The sequence below is a fragment of the Rattus rattus genome, chromosome 10 (genome assembly GCF_011064425.1).
Source record: "Rattus rattus isolate New Zealand chromosome 10, Rrattus_CSIRO_v1, whole genome shotgun sequence".
NCBI classification, from domain to species: domain Eukaryota; kingdom Metazoa; phylum Chordata; class Mammalia; order Rodentia; family Muridae; genus Rattus; species Rattus rattus.
The window spans coordinates 8,345,211-8,364,755 of record NC_046163.1 but is presented as its reverse complement, the minus strand read 5'-3'; the positions used below and the strand labels follow the sequence as shown (position 1 = coordinate 8,364,755).

The following is a 19,545-nucleotide window of genomic DNA, read 5'->3' as shown; positions in this document are numbered from 1 at the left end:
GAATTACAGCCTTGAGAGCTCTCCAGTGAAGTCCTATTTTAAATCACCCCGGACAGACTACGTTTTCATCAGAACAAGACTCGGAAGGTTCATCATAGGGTGGAGGGGTGTGAGGGAGGGCATTCTTAATATCTGGTCCCGCCACAGTGTCCTCCGTTTTCTTTATTCCTAGTCTTGCTTCATCTTTTCCCATTATATTCTTCTTGGGGAGATTTTCTTTTTTTATCCTGACAGGTTCCAATATAGACTTCATTTATTCAGGGGCTGGCGAGAGGTCCTGTGAGTCAAGCGTCTGCTGCTCACCCAGGAGGATCTGAGCTAGGCTCGCCGGCACCTACATAAGCAGCTGACACCAGGGCCTGCACCTGCAACCCTAAAGCAGGGTAGGCAGATCCAGGTGGAACCCTAGAGCTTCCAGCCTGGCTGCATGAGTGAGCTCCGGGTTTGCTTGCAGACCCTGTCTCCAAAAAGAAAAAGAAAAGGGAGAGAGAGGTGAGGGCAGAAGGAGGAGGAGGAGGAGGGGGGGGGAGAGGGGGAGGAGGAGGAGGAGGAAGAGGGAGAAGGGGGGAGGAGGAGGAGGAGGAAGAGGGAGAAGGGGGAGGAGGTGGAGCGGGCGAAAGAGGATGAAGAGGAGGAGGCGGAGGAGGAGGAGGAGGAGGAGGAGGAGGAGGAGAGGAACAAAGAGTAATAGAGGAAAACATCCAACATCAACTTCTGCCATCCACATGCCTACATATGCATGTGCACACATGGGCACACATCTACATGTACAGACACACACACAGGGAAGCAAACATATATCACATACACAAAGATAATTCAGTTAAGTGGATAAGGATAAAAGTAATGTTTTAAAAATGAACTTAGTTGTGTATTTCTCTGTGAGGGTTCTTGACATCATGCTCTGTGTGTGTGTGTGTGTGTGTGTGTGTGTGTGTGTGTGTGTGTGTGCGTGCACACTTATATGCATGGTTGGAAGTCTAGCAGTCAAGCCCAGGACCCGTCTGAAGCCTTCTTGTTATAAATATGCTTCACAGGGACATTTTATTGAGTCCATTTACTAAAATTTAATTGTTGCCAAGTGAATCAATCTGGCCTCAGAGCAGGAAGCACAGATGTGTGTGGCGTCTCTGGGACTGGCCGAAGCGTCTCGTGGTGCTTTGTCAGGCTCCTCCTCTGCTTGTTTTTCCCCTGAGTCGTGGAACTGTGTCTGTTGCCTTCCGTGGTCATACTGTTGCCGGTCCACAGTAATTCAGACCGTGGGCCTCAGGCAGGTTAGTACTCTCTCCGTTCATGAGTGAAGGCATTCCACTTTCCCCATGGGGAGAGTTTCCGAGTGAGCGCAGCCACTCACAGACACCACCCCAGTCTAATTTTACTCCACGAGAAGAAGAGGAAACCATGCACTTTTCCTACCACCCCCTTAAGCCTTGCTGCCCCGAGCCCAGCTGCTTTCTGACCATTTTCCACAGCAGATGGCTTTGTGCAAATATGGCCGGTTATTTTTGGTCACAGTAAATACCACCTTGCATTCTGAGTAATTTCTAGATTACCGAAACTGACATGTTTCTTTGAAAACTTACCCAGACCTGGAAGACAGATTTTCTTGTCTGACTGATCTGCCAACCGAAAAAGGCTATGGTTTCCTGAGTTGGTTACTCTTAAAGGATGCTCCTCAGTAAAATCTTCCCTGTCCCCTACCTGAGGAGCAGTGATTTCTGGTGCCAGCTCCTGATCCATCCTCAGCAATGCTGTATGAGTTGGTAAAGGGATGGCCATGCTGTTTCTGAAATTTTGTAGCTATTTTAGGTAAACAGCCAAATCAAATGTCTGTGTCACTCAATGGATTTCTTGTTTTTCCTTTCCTAGACTTTTTTATTTTAATTATGCATATATCAAGAGGGGTCAGTGTATGCATGTGAGATCTCTTGGAAGCCAGAAGAAGGTGTCAGATCCCCTGAAGCAGGGGTTCCAGGTAGTGGTGAGCTGTCCCATGTGGGTGCTGGGAACTGGACTGCGTCCTAACCGTGCCTTGAGCCCCTTCCTAAAATCTCTCCAACCCCTTCCTAACAGTTATTGATTTCACTAATCCCTGGTAACTTTTCTTGAAGAAATATCTACAAGCCCAGATCTTCTCCTCCTTCCTTTCTTCCTTCCCCCAACAGTTACAGTGCTCAGCCTGAGCCTGTAAGCCACAGACGCTCAAGAGAACTGTGAATGAAAGCTTACACAAATTACAGACTTGCTTAAAGCATTGTGGAGGGGGGGAAGGGGTGTGTGTGTGTGTGTGTGTGTGTGTGTGTGTGTGTGTGTGTGTGTGCGCGCGCACACACAGGGATCCTGTAATTCAATTATGAGGTTCTTACAAGGGAACTTGGTAGTTGTCTCGGTGTAGAGGGTTAGACACAGCTTGTGTGCAGACAGATTAGATCCTCCTGTGGAAGAACTCTCTATCACTGAATAGATGTGTAATCCATTCCTGGTTTGCTCTTGTTGGAGAGTGGGTCTCATGTAGTTCAAGCTGGTCTGGAGCTCGTTATAGAGCCTAGAACAACTGACCCTCCTGAAGTCACAGCCTGGGTACTGGCATGTGAGCCGCCAGTCCTAGGTTACCCATCTTATTTCTTGAGGCGGTGTCTGGCAAATGCCCAGAAAACAAACCTTGACTAATTAGCATTAAAGCGTGGTCTGCATTCCTGGTCGTCAGGTTAGAGAATAATGTTGTGGTCTGAATGCCATCTGTTCCCTTTAGACACACCTGAGCGGGTCACACATCATCTGTGCCTTGTCACTGAATGGTGCCCGGCGACTCTTTCACACGGCACAAGTGTTCAAACCTTTTAACCTCTTGCCAGAGGACACTCCTTCCCTCCTATGAAAGAGTGAGGATTAGTTGAGGAAGAAGTCACTCCGTAATGGAGGATAGGTTTTTAAGACCTTGGCTGAAGGTCTCTGCACCTTAGAGGACACCCACACATCTGGCAGGAGTTTGATTACTATCCAGTTAATACTATCCTGTATCAACACCGTGCTCCTTATAAGTTGGAATTGTTCTTAGCCTTCTGACCAAGTGTGCCCACTAAAAGATGAGCTAGCACACTTAATGTTTCTGATTTATCTTTTGCAGGTTGAAAATTGGTGTCCTCGTTTACCTTGGAGAGCAAAAAATCCCTATGAGGAAGCTGACCATAACTCATTGGTAAATGACTTTGGAACACTCTTCCTCCCCTTGTGTGTTTTGGTCCGACGCTGAGTGACACACATAGCACCTTTTGGAAGTGCCAGCTCAAATCTCAAGTCTAGCTGGCCAAATCCTACACCAGTTAGCCTGGGTTTATTTATTGAGCGGTTCTCTGAAGGTCCCCTAAATGATGGGGCCACAGAGAGGAATGAGCTTCTGTGCCAGATGTGGAGGCCTTGGGTGATCTAATGAGGGGACTGGCTGTAAATAATGACCAGACTTGTCACCAGACTCCAATGCCTGCTAAGGAAGATTAATGAGGAAGGGTGGTCTCAGCTGCGGAGGTCAAGGGAGATTCCATAGAGAGGATGACGAGATGAATTTCAAAGGACAAGCTGTGTTCTCTGTGGCTGTAGCAGAGGCATGTTTCTATGGGGAGTCGGTCTTTCGAATCCTACTGCATGGTTGGGTGGGCAGGGTCAGAGGTTTGGAGACGCTGGTGGAAGATACAATTAGGAAGACAGGAAAGGACTTCATACCTTTCAATGCTATCTTTATGGGCATTTTCTTTAGCCCATAAATCAACAAACCCTTAATTTTTAATGTTTTTATTTGCATGTATATGTACTTTTCTGTGTGGGCACACCATGTACAGGTTGGAGCACACAGAGTCAAAAAGAGAGCACTGAATCCTTGAACTAGAATTACAGATGTTGGGGACTACAAGGCATGGGTGCTGGGAGCGGAACCCCACTGTTTCGCAAGAGCAGTCAGCACCCTTAACCACGGACTCTTCTGTCTCACCCAAAGCAGGCACTTTCTGTACAGGGTCAGATGAGGGTTTGGGATGTAGCTCACTAGGTAACATGTAAGAGGCACGAGGTTCAGTCTGCAGCTGTGTGCACTGGGCATGGTGGGTCATGCCTCTAATTCCAGTGCTTGGGAGGTGGACGCAGGAGAATTAGAAGTCATGGTCATCCTTGGCTACGTAGAGAGTTCAAAGCCATCTTGGACTACCAGAGACCCTATCATGTGTAAAAGTAACAGGGCCAGTGAGATGATTCAGCAAGTAAAGGCACCTTCTGCCAAGCCTGAAGACCAAAGTTTGATTCCTGAGGACACATGTGATCTAAAAAGAGAACCAATACAAGTTGCCTTTTGGCTTGCACGAGTGCTCGGACATACAGAGTCAAAATTGACTTTTGAAATCCTGGATTTAATTGACCCTCAGGTTTAAAATGTCGTACACACACACACACACACACACACACACACACACACACACACACACACACACACGTTCATATTCTAAATAAGTAAAAATGTGACAACAAGCTAGTGTTCTTCTCTTTGCCGGACATTTCACCTCATGTACAGTTACTCAGTTCTGCAGCCCTAGCACAGAGCAGCCATGGTCAGTACGTGATGAAGGGCCTGGCTGTGCCCCACTAAAACTTGATGCACACAAACAGGCAGCCAGGAGGAAGGGGCCATGCGTGGCCGACTCAGGTGTAGGCTGTGGGAGACTGCTGATGCCAGATGGGAAGCAAACGCTAAGAGTGAGAGCCGTGGTGACTGCTAAGAGATGTAGCTCAGTGGGTAGAGTGCCTACAAGTTGGTATGCATGAGGTGCCCTGTGAAATAAAAAGCAATATTGTCAATGTTTCTCTCAGGTTCTAGTCAGTATCCAGAATATCAGGAAAACTAGACTTCCGGGACTACATTATTCTGGTCTGAGTTGTAAATTGTACTCAGCTATGGTAGAAACAAAGACCATCCCTAGCTTTCAAAATTCCTTAGAAAATCATAAATTTTGTTGGTTTGGATGAGGACAAAATTAGAAAATGATCATTTGCGTCTCATCTTTCTCTAAGGCCAAAGAGGCCCTCTGGTGCCCCTCAGAATGCTGGCTGCCCTGTTGGAGCTGAGGAGACTTTCTTCCTAGTGGTCAACTACTTAGCAGACAACTCTGAGACAAAAATACATTTAGATACGGGGGGTTAACGTGCTCCGTGTATGTTAATTATGAGACGTTCATGTCAGCAGAGCTTCCCTTGACCACTGCACTTCCTTTCTCAGTCTCTGATCTCTTAATGATGCCCCTTGTAACACACACCAGCTGTCAGGGGCCGCTGTTTTAATTTGCAGCCCTAGCACCTCTCGGTCTTTAAAGTATTTTTAATTATATTTAGTGTACGTGTGTATGCATGCGTACATGGACATGTGCTTGCCACGATGTGCACGTGGAGACCAGAGGACGGCTTAGAAGAGTCAGTTCTCTCCCTTCTACCATGCAGGCCCTAGGGACTGGACTCAGATCATCACTGTCAGGCTGTGCGGCTGCCCCTGCTTAGCACCCAACCCCGGGCCCTCTTACTGCACAGAGTCAAGACTGACTTTTGAAATCCTGGACTTAATTGACTCTGGGGTTTAAAATGTCGCATCATGAAAATCACTTAGCTTCCTAGCATTTCAATCTTCGGCTCATTTTGTTACATTTCTCCCTTGTTCCCCACTAGGCAGAAATCCGCACGGATTTTAACATTCTCTACGGCATGATGAAGAAGCATGAGGAGTTCCGGTGGATGAGACTTCGGATCCGGCGAATGGCTGATGCGTGGATCCAAGCAATCAAGTCTCTGGCAGAGAAACAAAACCTAGAGAAGAGGAAACGGAAGAAAGTGAGTTTGATAATTCTGTTCCTTCACGTTCCTGCTTTCTGTTTTAAAAAATTGATTTTCTTGGAAAGAGCAGGAAAGGAGACGTCATGTGTCACGTGACATCCCGTCAAGGTGGATGAGCTCAGCCTCTCCTTGCCCCTCCTTCAAGTTCTCTTTTCCTATACTCAGTGTCTTCCTCCGTCCCCTGTGAATGTGTACACAGGCATACACATCTGCACACACGGCTCTCTGCATGCTCCTGCCACACACACACACACACACACACACACACACACACACACACACACACACACAGAAGGATCTTATCCACTATGACTCATTCATAAAGTTTGGAACGCTTCTGATTTCAGAAACGAGATATTGGGGGAGGGGCAATTCTGAGCCTTGTGCCTTAAAATGGTGGTGGCCAAGGGCCCAGAGTGGTGGCTCACACTCTTATCTTAATCCCAGCACTCAAGAAACGAGGCAGACCTGAGTTGCAGGCCAGCCTGGTCTAAAGAGTGAGCCCCATAAACAAAGAGCAGCCCTTCCTTGTGAGCTTGCATCAGAACTGATGAAAAAATTAACACTTTGATTGCAATAACCTTATTCTAGGGCCATTTTGGATATTAAAGTATAGAAAGTGATTTACTGTGTTCCTGTCTACAAAGTGGAATTTTCATTGTAAGAGGAAGTAAATAACTAGAAAAGGATGGACAACAGTAACTGAAGATATATAAATATATGTTTATATATATTTACACACACACACACACACACACACACACACACACACACACACGTTTGAATTGACACTTCCAGTAAGAACCCATAGTTCACTCTCTCTCTGAGGGAAAATGGAGTTCCTAGCTAGGGCCATTGGAAAAGGTTCCAAATAGCAATTATGTAGAGTCCCTCGAGAACTGGCCTTTGATCTGTAAATGCTGTTTCTACTAGGTGGGATAAGTGGTTCTTGGGAAAATGGCTCATTAAGATCTGAGGCAGAAATTGCACTTGGCAAGCTTAAGACATCTTCTTAGACCCAAGAACAGAAAAGCTATCAGAAGCTGAGAGGATTCTGGCCAGAAAATGGAGATACCCACCGCAGCAAACTCCCCACCACCAAACTGGGTTGGTTGAATAGTCAGAGACCAAAGTTCACTGAAACATTAAATATGCTTATTTCCATGGTAGTATATTTAAAAAGCAAGCAAACCTCGTGGATCACAATTAGACTATGCTGAAGCAACAGATTTGAGGGCTGGTCAGGGAGCTCAACTGATAGAATGCTTGCCACACAGCCAAATGACCCGAGTTTGCTGCCCAGATCCCACATAAAAAAAAAAGCCAAGTGTACATGCTTGCAAGCCCACCACTGAGGAGATCCCTGGAGCACAATAGACAGCCTCTCCAGCCAATTCCATCTCCTCTGCACTGGAATTAGGAGCGTGCACCAGTGCACCAAGCATTTGTATCTGGGCTCTCGGGATTCGAACTCAGGACCTCATGTTTGTTGATCAGGTTCTTTCCTGACTGACCCAGCCATATATTCCATTTTTAAAAAAACAGGATAATCTGTCTGTAACTCACACTCACAGCTCTACCAAGGGCAGCTCATGGTTTTTTATTTGTCTAAAAACGTGGAAAATTATTTCTTCCCTTGTTTTATACCATCTGGAGAAATGACATACCCCATACTGAGACGTCACTGGTTCCTTCAGCGCTGACTGCCTTGTGGTGTGCACAGTACTTTAGCATGGGTGTTCTGAGCATTTTGAGCATGGCTCCAGAGCCACTATGTGTCTCCTCTTTGTTTCACAGATCCTTGTTCACCTGGGGCTCCTGACCAAGGAATCGGGCTTCAAGATTGCAGAGACAGCATTCAGCGGCGGCCCTCTCGGCGAGCTCGTTCAGTGGAGTGACTTAATCACATCTCTGTACCTGCTGGGCCATGACATCCGCATCTCAGCCTCGCTGGCTGAGCTCAAGGAGTAAGGAAATTACTTTTTCAATCTGAAAATCAGAACACAAAAACGAAATAGTAAACTTGTTAAGCCCCCTCTATTAGTGTACAATTTCTTGTGGAGGAAAATGAGAGTGATAATTCGCTAAACGGGCGATAAGAAGATTATTTTCAGGAGCTAAATACAAACACTACGGAAAGGATAATATGTTTTCATTGGCGCTGCAGGCTCCCGGGGCCTCATAAATGAACACCAGGACAACTCGCGCTAAAGCGCTTACTCTTTGCTATTCCAGGTGTTCCCAACATCTGCAGCACAAGACTCTATTGACTTGCCTAATTCTCTGCCTCTTGCCAAAATGCACACCACTGCCTGCTCAACGTCAAGCTTTCTAAAGCTTAAAGCAGGGCCAGTTCCTGTTTGTAATTTAATATGTGTAAAATAGATTTCCCGAAAGCCTGGATCCAGTCCTTTCACAATTAGCTACCTCCCAGCCCGGTCTGTTTCCTTCCCTGAGTCTTCCGTCCCACTGAGATTTGCATCCAGCTCTCGCCCCCTCTCAGTCCCCTTTCCAGTTAATGCAGCTTGGCCAAACAGATGAACAGGAGTCCCCGGTCCCCCCAAAAAAAAAAAAAAACTGCCTGCAGAGACTTCTAACCCAGCACGGAAGTGGTTCTGTTGCCGTGCCAACCTTTGAGGGAACAGTCTAGAAACAGTGGAGAGGGTAACGAGCAGCTTCGTTCGGCCCTGTTCCTGCTGGATTGTTGATGCACCAAGGTTGTTGGCTGGGATGTCTGAAGGTAACCTCAGCAGTCTTTTCATTGCTTTCCAGATGTTGGGCACCATGATACAGGTTTGCTTACAGCAATAGGGTGATCGGGACATTTTTTTTTTTTACACTGAGGCTAGGTCTGTGTAGCCTAGGCTGACCTCAAACTCAATATATGTCGCTAAGGATGACCTTGACTTTCTCATTTCTGCCTCCGCCTCCTCAGTGCTGGGTGGAATTACAGGTGTGCACCACTATATCCAGCTCATGTGACACTGGGTGAGGGACCCTGGGCTCTCTGCATCCCAGGCAGGCTCGGTGCCGGCTCAGCCCCACCCCAGCAGCGATTAAAACTATACCACTTACCAGGTGTTCTAGACTAAACCCTTTGTGGCTTTACTCTTTGTTTTGTTTTGTTTTGTTTATTGTTGCATGTGTGCACGTGTGGGCAGGTGTGTACCACGGTGTGTGACCAGGTCAGAGAGACAGCTGTCAGGAGTCAGTTCTCCCCTTCCACTGTGGTTTCCAGTGATAGAAGAGGGTACTCTTATCTGAGGGAGCATCTTGGCAGCGCATATCTTGTACTGCATTTAAGCGTCAGTACCTGGAAGTAGGTGCCCTTGCCATCTGTGTTTTAGGACTGAGGAAATTGTGCTGAGACTGAACATGAGCTCTCTGAGGTTTCAGGCGTGCCACGCAGGGGTCCCTGGATTTGAGCCTGGTGTCTAACGTCTGTGCTGCCGTTTTAGCACAGCCTTTCCTTTCTCCTTCAAAGTTAGATGAACTGGGGTTCCTCCGTACCTCAACTAGTTCTCCTCTTCCTTGGCCAGGCTGTCTCCTGTTGCCTTCCTGCTTGCTTTAAAATGTGCAGAACGTGAAACCCAGATAGTCATGCACTTTGCAGCCACTCTGTCTGGCTTCAGCGGGCTGGGACTCAAAGTGGGGCCTGCAGAGATGGCGGGCGTGCTGTTACTCTGATGCCAGTCTTTCGATAATCACAACTGGTGCATTAAGCAATCAGCCTAACAATTGCAATTCTGTTAATGCTGATGGAGCTGTGGACACTAGAATGTGAGTACAGGGAGCGCTCAGAGTTGAATCTCCCCACCTAGGGCCTAGCATACTCTGACCGTATGGAATATGCAAAGGAGAAAGTATTTATCATCCAGCCTCTCACAGGACGCTTTCCAGCCCTTCAGGAGAAATTGGTTCAAAGGAGCTTGAGATTTTTAGAAGCCCAGAGAAGGGGCCTGAAGCAGTGAGTGTGAGGACTGTAAAGGAGGTTTGTGACCTTTGGTGGGCCTTTGTAAATTGGTCAGGTATTACTGTGGGACGTGAGCAGGGGCAGGAGGGAAAGGTGGCGCCTGGTTTCTGGGTACACAGCAGTTACTTACTCTGACTAACCAAGTTCACATACCAGTCACATACACTGTCATTCTGCTAGCACATGGGCAGTTAGAAATATCTGGATAGAGAGGTGGGTCAGGGGCTGAATGACACGATAGCATCTAAGTCACAGGGTCCATTCTGTAAGGAGTCATTCAAAACAGCAAGATTACAGAGGGAGTTACTAGAGCTGGGGGGGCTGGGGTTGAAGGTTTTTAGGGATTACAAATGAAAGTGAGAGGATGTCATAGATTTTTGTGTTCGTGTGACTTTTTTTGTGTGACTTTTTTTGGGAACATGTGAACATCCATTCACCCCGTATAGAAGATACCAATAAAGACAAAAGAAGTGACTCCATCCAAGTCCAACTTGGTGAATTCATCGAGTTACTTACTAGGATTGTGGATGAGGGGTTCTTAGAAGGAGCACGGTAATTCAAAGGCAGGTGCATCACTAAAGAGCCTGCATTCATTCCTCAGGCTGCCTGAATGACTTGCAGACAATCTACTGGCCAGAGGATCTTCTCTCCTAAGCCATTGCTACTGTTTATATAACCTTGGGGAGGGTCCTCATGAATCTTGTGTTTCAGAAGCTTCTTGGGGACTTGTTAGTCTCATGTACTTCCTGAACCTTGTAGGTTTTATTTCCTGAGTCTTAAAGAGCCCCGTCCAAATCAGAATATTTGAATTGGGAGGAAATAGCAGCACAAAACCATTCAGTACTCCCTCCCCACACTGATGGCTAATGATAGCAAGATTCAGAGAGATGACTCAGGTCAGCCATCTCATGTCTGCTCCACAGTGGAGATGGATAACACCGCTTCTTGCACTACGGAGGCACCAGCTTCCAAGCATGTAATTTTGAGGGGTTCAAGTAGGAGCGCTGAAGAGTTGAGGCAGGGTTCGATCATCAGCCCATTATCTCTAATAGGGACTGGAGCTGTGACTTGACCCATCACCTTTGCCAGGTTTAGTACCGTAAAGTTATTGGTGCTTTTTCTTTCTTTTCTTCCCCACTTGCCTCACTCCAGGATTATGAAGAAGGTGGTTGGAAACCGGTCTGGCTGTCCAACTGTAGGAGACAGAATCGTTGAGCTTATTTATATCGATATTGTGGGACTTGCTCAATTCAAGAAAACGCTAGGACCATCCTGGGTTCATTACCAGTAAGTACTGCATGCTGAGACCTTTCTCCCCTAACAAGCACTGTGCTAGGAGCTTGATTCTGCTTCTGTTTTATTTTTAAGGATAATTAAATATCACCTTATGAACTGTATGGAGTATACCTCTCATTCCTATTGAAATTCAGGTTATCCTACTAACTGTACACTTCCTAGGATTGTTTATTATTTATATTGATATATTGATATTCTGAGAGTAGAAACATGTGTCCAGCCTACACATCTTTCATTTCAGCATTCAGGAGACAGAGTCAGGCAGATCTCTGTGAGTTCAAGGCCAGTGTGGGCTACACAGTGAGTTCTAGGACACCCTGAGCTACGTAGTGAAACCCTGTATCAAAACAAAGACAAACAAACAACAACAACAAAAAACTTACCCAGCTTCATTTACCGTCCCCAGTGCCTAGCATCCCTCTCGTTGTGTACCTACAAGGATCTCATGCATTTGTGTGAGTGTGTGCATGGATATATGTGGGAGCCAGAGGACAGCCTTGCAAGGTTGAATCTCACCTGCCACCTTGATGGGGCAGGGTCGTGCTCGTTGTTTCTGCAACTGCATGGCTTATAAGGATAGAATGGAACCCAGCACTTAAGTATGCTGGACACTCTTGTCAAGTAAGCTACGTTCCAGCCCCCTCTCCATTTGTTTCTTAATTGTGACAAACGGGTAGAAACATTTTCTATGTGGTCTTCTGTGTTAATTTTCTGTCAATTGGACCAAATATCTGAGCAGGATACCTTGTAGGATGCAAGTTTTATTTTGGCTCATGGTTTCAAAGGCTTCAGTCTATCATGGTAGGTAGAGTGTTCCAGGGCAGTTCACATTGTAGCAGTTGCCTTGACTACAGGATTTCTCTTTCTTCTGTATTCTGTCTGGACCCCCTCCCCCAGCCCACAAGATGGTGCCACCCACATTCGGGGCAGACCTTCCCTTTGGTTAATTCTCTCTGAAGATACATTCACAGACTCATCTAGACGTATGCTTGTCTAATCTCCTTGGCATTTCTCCAGGTTCAGTTAGGTTGTCAATCAAGATGAACCATCACACACTCCTAACTAATCCAGTGCTTGAGTAGCCTAAAGTAGGCCTTTATCTTTCCTGTTAGTTATGTTTAGTGGTTTTTAACTTTAAACCTCCAAGATTATTTCAGACTGGAAGTCCTTTACAAAGCAGACAAATATGAGAAGTGAAAATGCAAAGAATTTCAAAAATTCAAAGTCTAGTGATGTCCATTCTCTATAAAATCCCCTTTCAAACTTACCCCCCCCCCCAGCAGCAAAGAATTTCTCACTGGGCAATGAAATATTTATAGCAAAAGAATTGATGGGATAGAAACTGTATGAGGGGTCTAAGTGTTCTGTCTTGACCATGTTAACTATGTCGACTGACTGACTGACTGACTGTGTTAACTGTTGAATGACTGTTGACCGTGGTAGCTGACTGTTGACTCTGTTGATTATGTTCATTATGCTGAACGACTGACTGCTAACTGTTGATTGTACAGACTATGCTGACTGTGTTGAATGACTTTGGTGGCTGTTGACTGTGTTATCTGTGTTGTCTGTATTAACTGTTGGCTGGGTTAACGGTTGATTGACTGTTGAATGACTGAACTGGTGGCTGACTCACTGTCGTGAATGATTATATTGACTATTGAATGACTTCAACTTTTTTGATTGTGTTGACTATGCTGGCTCTGTAAAACGATTATTGAGTAACTGTTGACTGTGCTGTACAGACTGCTGACTATGCCACCTTTGTTGACTGTGTTGATTATGCTACTGTGCTGGGTGACTGTTGACTATACTGACTGTTGATTTTGCTGATTGTTTCAAATGACTGTTAGGTTGAAAGTGTTGACCGTGCTGTTTCTGATGCTTGTATTGACTGTTGAGTATGTTGTTCTTAAAGTCTCTGTGTTCTCCTTTCCTTGGAATGTTACCATTCTTTTTATTTTTAGAAAAGTTTTTCGTTAGGTAATGCCTTGTCCTTTTTATTTGCCCTTTCTTTTGTGCATATGTGTATGTTTGTACGTGTTCATGTATGCATGTTTGTAGGTATGTATGCATATGGAGGTCACAGAACTATCTTGGGTGCCATTCTTCAGAAACACTCTCTACCTAATTTTGAGACAGTCTTTCAATGACCTAAAGCTGGCCCTTAGGGTAGGCTGGCTGGCCGGCCATTAAGCCCCAGGGATCTACTTCCCCAGCACTGGGTTTCCAAGCATGCACCAAGCACCATACACACTATACCTTCTCCTCAGCTCCAGCACTCCACTCTCTTTGATATCATATTTTTCCTTATTATTGCTTTTTTTTCTCCACAAATCACAAACCATCATTTTCTTTCCTTTTAGTTATATAGATCATCTTTCTTCTTGGCTAACAAGCCATATTGTAAACATAATTTTTTTTTACTATTAGCCTTCAGGAAAGAAAGCCAGGGTTGTTCCTTTCTGTCATTTTATGAACCGTACACATCTGGAAAACATGCCAAGAAAACTGGACCATCCAGCCCTCCATAGACTCTCACGTCCTTGATATTAAGAAGGGCTGTTTGGATGGGGAAAATGCTCTAGGTGGTGGTGCGGGTCAATTAGGAAAGGCCGTGTTGTTATTAAAATGGCCACTGATGATTGGTATTTGATGCTTGCTGTGTGAAAATGCCCCATCTCTCAGGGCTTATGGTTGTGCACAATGGCTTTCCTTCTTGTTTTCAGTAATGGTCTGAATTAGCAGGAAACAGCAGGGGGTCTCCTGGTGCTTTAGCCTTCAGTCTTTGTTTTGTGGCAAAGCTACAGTTCATCAAATGACAAACAGGCTTCCTGGAAATTTTCTTGCCTACCCCTTTCCCTTTAAATATGAACAGTGGCATCTAGGGATAGAGCCCCATTTGTATCGCACTGGCCTAGTGTACATGAAGCCTTGGGTTCAATCCCAGCACCTAATAAACCAGGGCAACAGTGCCTGCCTGTAGTCCTGACACTGAGGAGGTCAAGACAGGAGGATCCGAAGCTCATGGTCATTCTTTGAGCACTTGGGATATGTGATGGTAGCCTCCGTTACATGAGACCCTATCTCAAAAAAAATTAAAGGATGGAGGAGAGATGCTTCAGTTGGCAAAATGCTTACTGAACAGCATGAGGACCTGAATCTGGATCCCTGCATCCAAAAGGCCCAGCGGGATGGTGCACATTTGCAATCCCAGCATGGGGAAATAGAGACAGGAGGCTCCTGGAGCTCTCAGGCCACATACTCTAGCCAACTCGGTGAGTTCTAAATTCACTGAGAGATTCAGTCTCACAAAATAAGACAGGGAACAATTAAGAATATTCTGGGTTGCATGCATACATACCTGCCCACATACACTGCACATAAGTGCATATGCACATACATGAACATGTACATACAATGCATGCACACAAAAGAGACCATCAGACTGCGGTCCTCTTGCTTGGTGGCAGGTTATCAGGACTGCACACCATATTGTGGTGTCGTCAGACCTTTCAGTGTGCAATAAGCCCTTTACGGTTGCATGACCTTGGAAAAACACTTGTGAATTCTGTCTAATTTGCATAAGAACCTAGGGCATTTGATTAAACTTACTAAATGCTGCCATTTGACTAGTATTCTAGCATGTACTACAGAATGAAGGCACACCCCTTTCTCTCCATAAGAGCCCTTTGCTGCGTGTTGAGGATGCACGAGAATGTGAGATACAAACGTTCTGCAGCATGCCAGCTTTTACACCAGATTCCCAGCTAGAAATGAGGCCCCGTGCTTCTGAGTATCTCTCTCACTGTAGTGTAGCCTCGAGCAACAAAGATGTTCTAGGAGTCATTTGGCATTGCTGCCAAGGTCTCTCTTAGAGAAAGGCCAGCTCGCTGCCTTGGACATGGGGGTGAATAGATGTTTAAATCCTTAGAAGGTTCCTGATGTTTCACACACACAGAGGACATCCAAGCAATGGCAGAAAGATTAATACAGCACAGGTATAAATGTAGTTCCAGCATTTAGCCAAGGAGGACCTTGAACTAGAAGGCCTCCTGTCTCTTCATCCTGAGTACGTGGCTTCCAAGGACTGATACTAGAACTTGAACTCTGGCCTCCGCATGCTTGCACGCATATATGTGAACACATATGCACACAAAAGAACACATGCACACACATGAACACATGCATGCAGACCTGTGAACACATGTACACACAAACACACATGTGCACACATGAACATACATATCCCCAAAAGAGAGACCTGTCATTGTGCTAACAGTAGTTCCAAGAAAGCCACATAAGAACCCAAGCAAGGACATTGTCCCAGCGCAGTTCACTCTGTGGCCATGCTGTTCCCTCCGTCTTGTCTTTTCCTCATCTAGACAATTCGTGGGAACACATAGAGACTTCAGTTGACAGTTGTATTCCCTGGAGGACATACCGTGGAATTTGGACTTCACTGTTTTTATTCTATTTTGTTTTCAGAACCTCAAAGTGGAAATTTACAAAAATTTAGCATAGTTTTCTGGCAATAAAAAAGGAAGAAGAAAGTCCTTAAAAGTGTTGCCACCATCTCTCCTAAATGTGGGCTTTAATTTTATTTAGTTAGTGGAAGTTGCTTAGAAGTCTAGTACCAGAGGACAAGAGCAAACAGAATTGTCCCCGTGGGCCAGCCTCACACACTTAACTCTACACGGTTTGGAAATCCTCGGTTAAATCAGCCCAGCCCAAATCAATAAGGTTGGTTCTCCAGTTCCTTCCTCCCAGCCGTCCGCTGTGCCTTCCCACCTGTGCTCAGAACGCTTTTCTTGTAGAAAACCAGCTTGTGACCAGCGTGTGCTTTGCAACCCCGTATAGTCTGTGCTGCAGCTTTTCCGCTGTGCCATCAACGCTTGAAGGCAGTCACCAAGTTATAGACAAGAGTATCAACAGCAGGATGTGACCAGGTCCCAATCAAACATTTCCACTGTGGAAATATGAGGGATCTTCATGGAATTTTCCTCTGCTGTGCCTTTTAAAATCATTTGAGAATGTGAAACCTTGAGAGAGTTCAGTCAGTGAAGTAAGTGTTGTCCAGTGTTTCAGAACCTGAGTTCTGGCTCCCGGGCCCACGCGACAAAACTGGACATGGTGATACATGCTTTTAACACCAGCCGTGGTGGGGTGGGGGATGGGTTAGAGACAGGAAGATCCCCGGGCTCCCTGGCTAGCCAGCCTAGCCTATTTGGCAAATTTCAGATCAGCAAGAGACTTTGACTTAAACGAAGCTAAGGTAGATAGCGCCTGGAGAACGTTAGCCTAAAATTGACCCCTGACCCCCCCACACACACACACACATTTGTTCTCCCCTGTGCACCTATACACATACACAAACAAACACATACCCAGGCACACCAAGGAGTATAAAACCATCTCTTAGATCACAGCTACACTGAGAACCAGTGGGTGAGGTTTGGCTTGGTTTAATGGACCAATGAGACTCTCTTGGACTGCCTCTGTGTCTAACCAATCTAGCAGTCAGGTTCTAGTATGTTCTAGTTGGATGTATAAAAGCCACCGCCGCCTACCAGATGAGATTGAAGTCTGTTTTGTGTTACTACACCATAATCCTGGAGCCAGACTCGTTTATCGTGAAATGGAATTTATTGCTCACTGTTGGAAGCTGAAAAACCCCAAGACCGAGTGGCCCCCATCCAGGGATGGCCACATCCTACTGTGCAAAGTTCTGGCCTGGGTCTCTAGTCATCTTCTCATAAAGCCGCTAGTGGCATCATGGGCCCGCCTCTGTCCCTAATTATCACCAAAGCCCCGCCTTCAAATGACACCAGCACGCCAGTGTGAGGAGTGCCTCTCCAGTAGGCTGTGGCACAGGCACCGCCTAAAGTCAAATGATCTAGGTAGGATGGGAAGGCTGACTCGGCTAAAAGCCTTGCAGCATGCCCTGTGCTCTAAGCAGAATAGGATCCGTAGAGATAATGGCGTTTCATTTCTTTCATCGTGTTCGTTAGGTGCCTACTGTGTGCCCAGTCCTACCCGGGTGCTGAGTTTACTGCAATGAATCCTGCAGGCCCCCTCCAGCATCCATGGTCTTTTATTCCACTGGTGTTTGGGGCCACCTTCAGTGGCTAGCCTGTTCTGTCTGCCTGGGTGCCTGGGGCCTTCTTTGTAGGTATGGTGCTGGCCGTGCTTAAGCCTCCTGGTCAGGGACGTGGCTTAGAGGTAGAGAGTTTAGCTAGCTTGCAGGTGGAGCTGGGTTTAACTCCTAGAATGATAAAAATCAATGCAAAATGAACAAGAAAATAAGACGTACGCTTCTTCTCAGCAGCACTTTTACTTTGAAGTGTTTGTCCGTCTGCTTTTGTCTCTGGAACTACAGCATCCGGGTTGTAGTTTAACGCTCGGTGCTTTCCTCGCAGGTGCATGCTCCGGGTGCTGGACTCCTTTGGAACAGAACCTGAGTTCAATCACGCAAGCTATGCCCAGTCTAAAGGCCACAAGACCCCCTGGGGAAAGTGGAATCTGAACCCACAACAATTTTACACCATGTTCCGTGAGTATTCCTGCGTGGACCCCGCCTTTCAGAAAGCTGCCGACAACAGGCGCAGAGGTTAATCAGACAACCGTCTACCTGGGGTCGCGGTTCTCAGGAGCCTTAGCTGGAAAAGTGTGTGTGAGCCCTTTGGAATTTTTCCTTGGGAATAATTTTTTTCAGATATTGAAATCGAAAGTCCACGGGAGCTTTTTGTGAGGAGACTTAGAAATCTCTAGAGAAAAGTGTTCAATACAAATTACCAGTAGAAGAAACATGGGGGAAGCCTGCAGATCAACCTTCAAATGAGCATGTCCCAGCATCGTATCCACGCTGCTAGGGGGCCATTGCATCCTGAAGAGGAATCCATGTCCTCCCACTCTGTCCACACAATTCCATCTTAATCATTTGAGCATGAAGTTTTTGTTTTGTTTTTTGGTTTTTCAGGTTTTTGTTTTTTTGTTTGTTTGTTTTGTTTTTTTTTATTATTATTATTAACTTGAGTATTTCTTATATACATTTCGTGTTATTCCCTTTCCGGTTTCGGGCAAACATCCCCTTCCCCCCCTTCCTTGTGGGTGTTCCCCTCCCAACCCTCCCCCCCATTGCTGCCCTCTCCCCAACAGTCTAGTTCACTGGGGGTTCAGTCTTAGCAGGACCCAGGGCTTCCCCTTCCACTGGTGCTCTTACTAGGATATTCATTGCTACCTACGAGGTCAGAGTCCAGGGTCAGTCCATGTATAGTCTTTGGGTAGTGGCTTAGTCCCTGGAAGCTCTGGTTGGTTGGCATTGCTGTACATATGGGGTCTCCAGCTCCTTCAATCTCTTCCAGTTCTTTCTCTGATTCCTTCAACAGGGGTCCTGTTCTCAGTTCAGTGGTTTCCTGCTGGCATTCGCCTCTGTATTTGCTGTATTCTGGCTGTGTCTCTCAGGGCGATCTGCATTCACATTTTGATCATCCGTCTTGAGTTTCATTTGTTCTAGGCATCTAGGGTAATTCAAGCATTTGGGCTAATAGCCACTTATCAATGAGTACATACCATGTATGTCTTTCTGTGATTAGGTTAGCTCACTCAGGATGATATTTTCCAGTTCAACCATTTGCCTGAATTTCATAAAGTCATTGTTTTTTGATAGCTGAGTAATATTCCATTGTGTAGATGTACCCACATTTTCTGTATCCATTCCTCTGTTGAAGGGCATCTGGGTTCTTTCCAGCTTCTGGCTATTATAAATAAGGCTGCGATGAACATAGTGGAGCACGTGTCTTTTTTATATGTTGGGGCATCTTTTGGGTATATGCCCAGGAGAGGTATAGCTGGATCCTCAGGCAGTTCAATGTCCAATTTTCTGAGGAACCTCAGACTGATTTCCAGAATGGTTGTACCAGTCTGCAATCCCACCAACAATGGAGGAGTGTTCCCCCTTTCTCCACATCCTCGCCAGCATTTGCTGTCACCTGAGTTTTTGATCTTAGCCATTCTCACTGGTGTGAGGTGAAATCTCAGGTTTGTTTTGATTTGCATTTCCCTTATGACTAACGATGTTGAACATTTCTTTAGGTGTTTCTCGGCCATTCAGCATTCCTCAGCTGTGAATTCTTTGTTTAGCTCTGAACCCCATTTTTTAATAGGGTTATTTGTCTCCCTGCTGTCTAACTTCTTGAGTTCTTTGTATATTTTGGATATAAGCCCTCTATCTGTTGTAGGATTGGTAAAGATCTTTTCCCAATCTGTTGGTTGCCGTTTTGTCCTAACCACAGTGTCCTTTGTCTTACAGAAGCTTTGCAGTTTTATGAGATCCCATTTGTCGATTCTTGATCTTAGAGCATAAGCCATGGGTGTTTTGTTCAGGAAATTTTTTCCAGTGCCCATGTGTT

At 45.8% G+C, this 19,545-nt stretch overlaps 1 protein-coding gene across 1 annotated transcript in view; it reads left to right on the top strand.

Moving 5' to 3' along the window:
- Mgat5 (alpha-1,6-mannosylglycoprotein 6-beta-N-acetylglucosaminyltransferase) overlaps positions 1–19,545 on the top strand; it is a 286,468-nt gene that overhangs the window by 177,817 nt on the left and 89,106 nt on the right. The window contains exons 8-12 of the mRNA XM_032915150.1: positions 3,128–3,199; positions 5,701–5,862; positions 7,663–7,832; positions 10,991–11,125; positions 17,554–17,687. Coding sequence (XP_032771041.1) covers positions 3,128–3,199; positions 5,701–5,862; positions 7,663–7,832; positions 10,991–11,125; positions 17,554–17,687 — 673 coding nt within the window. The remainder of the gene's footprint in view (positions 1–3,127; positions 3,200–5,700; positions 5,863–7,662; positions 7,833–10,990; positions 11,126–17,553; positions 17,688–19,545) is intronic.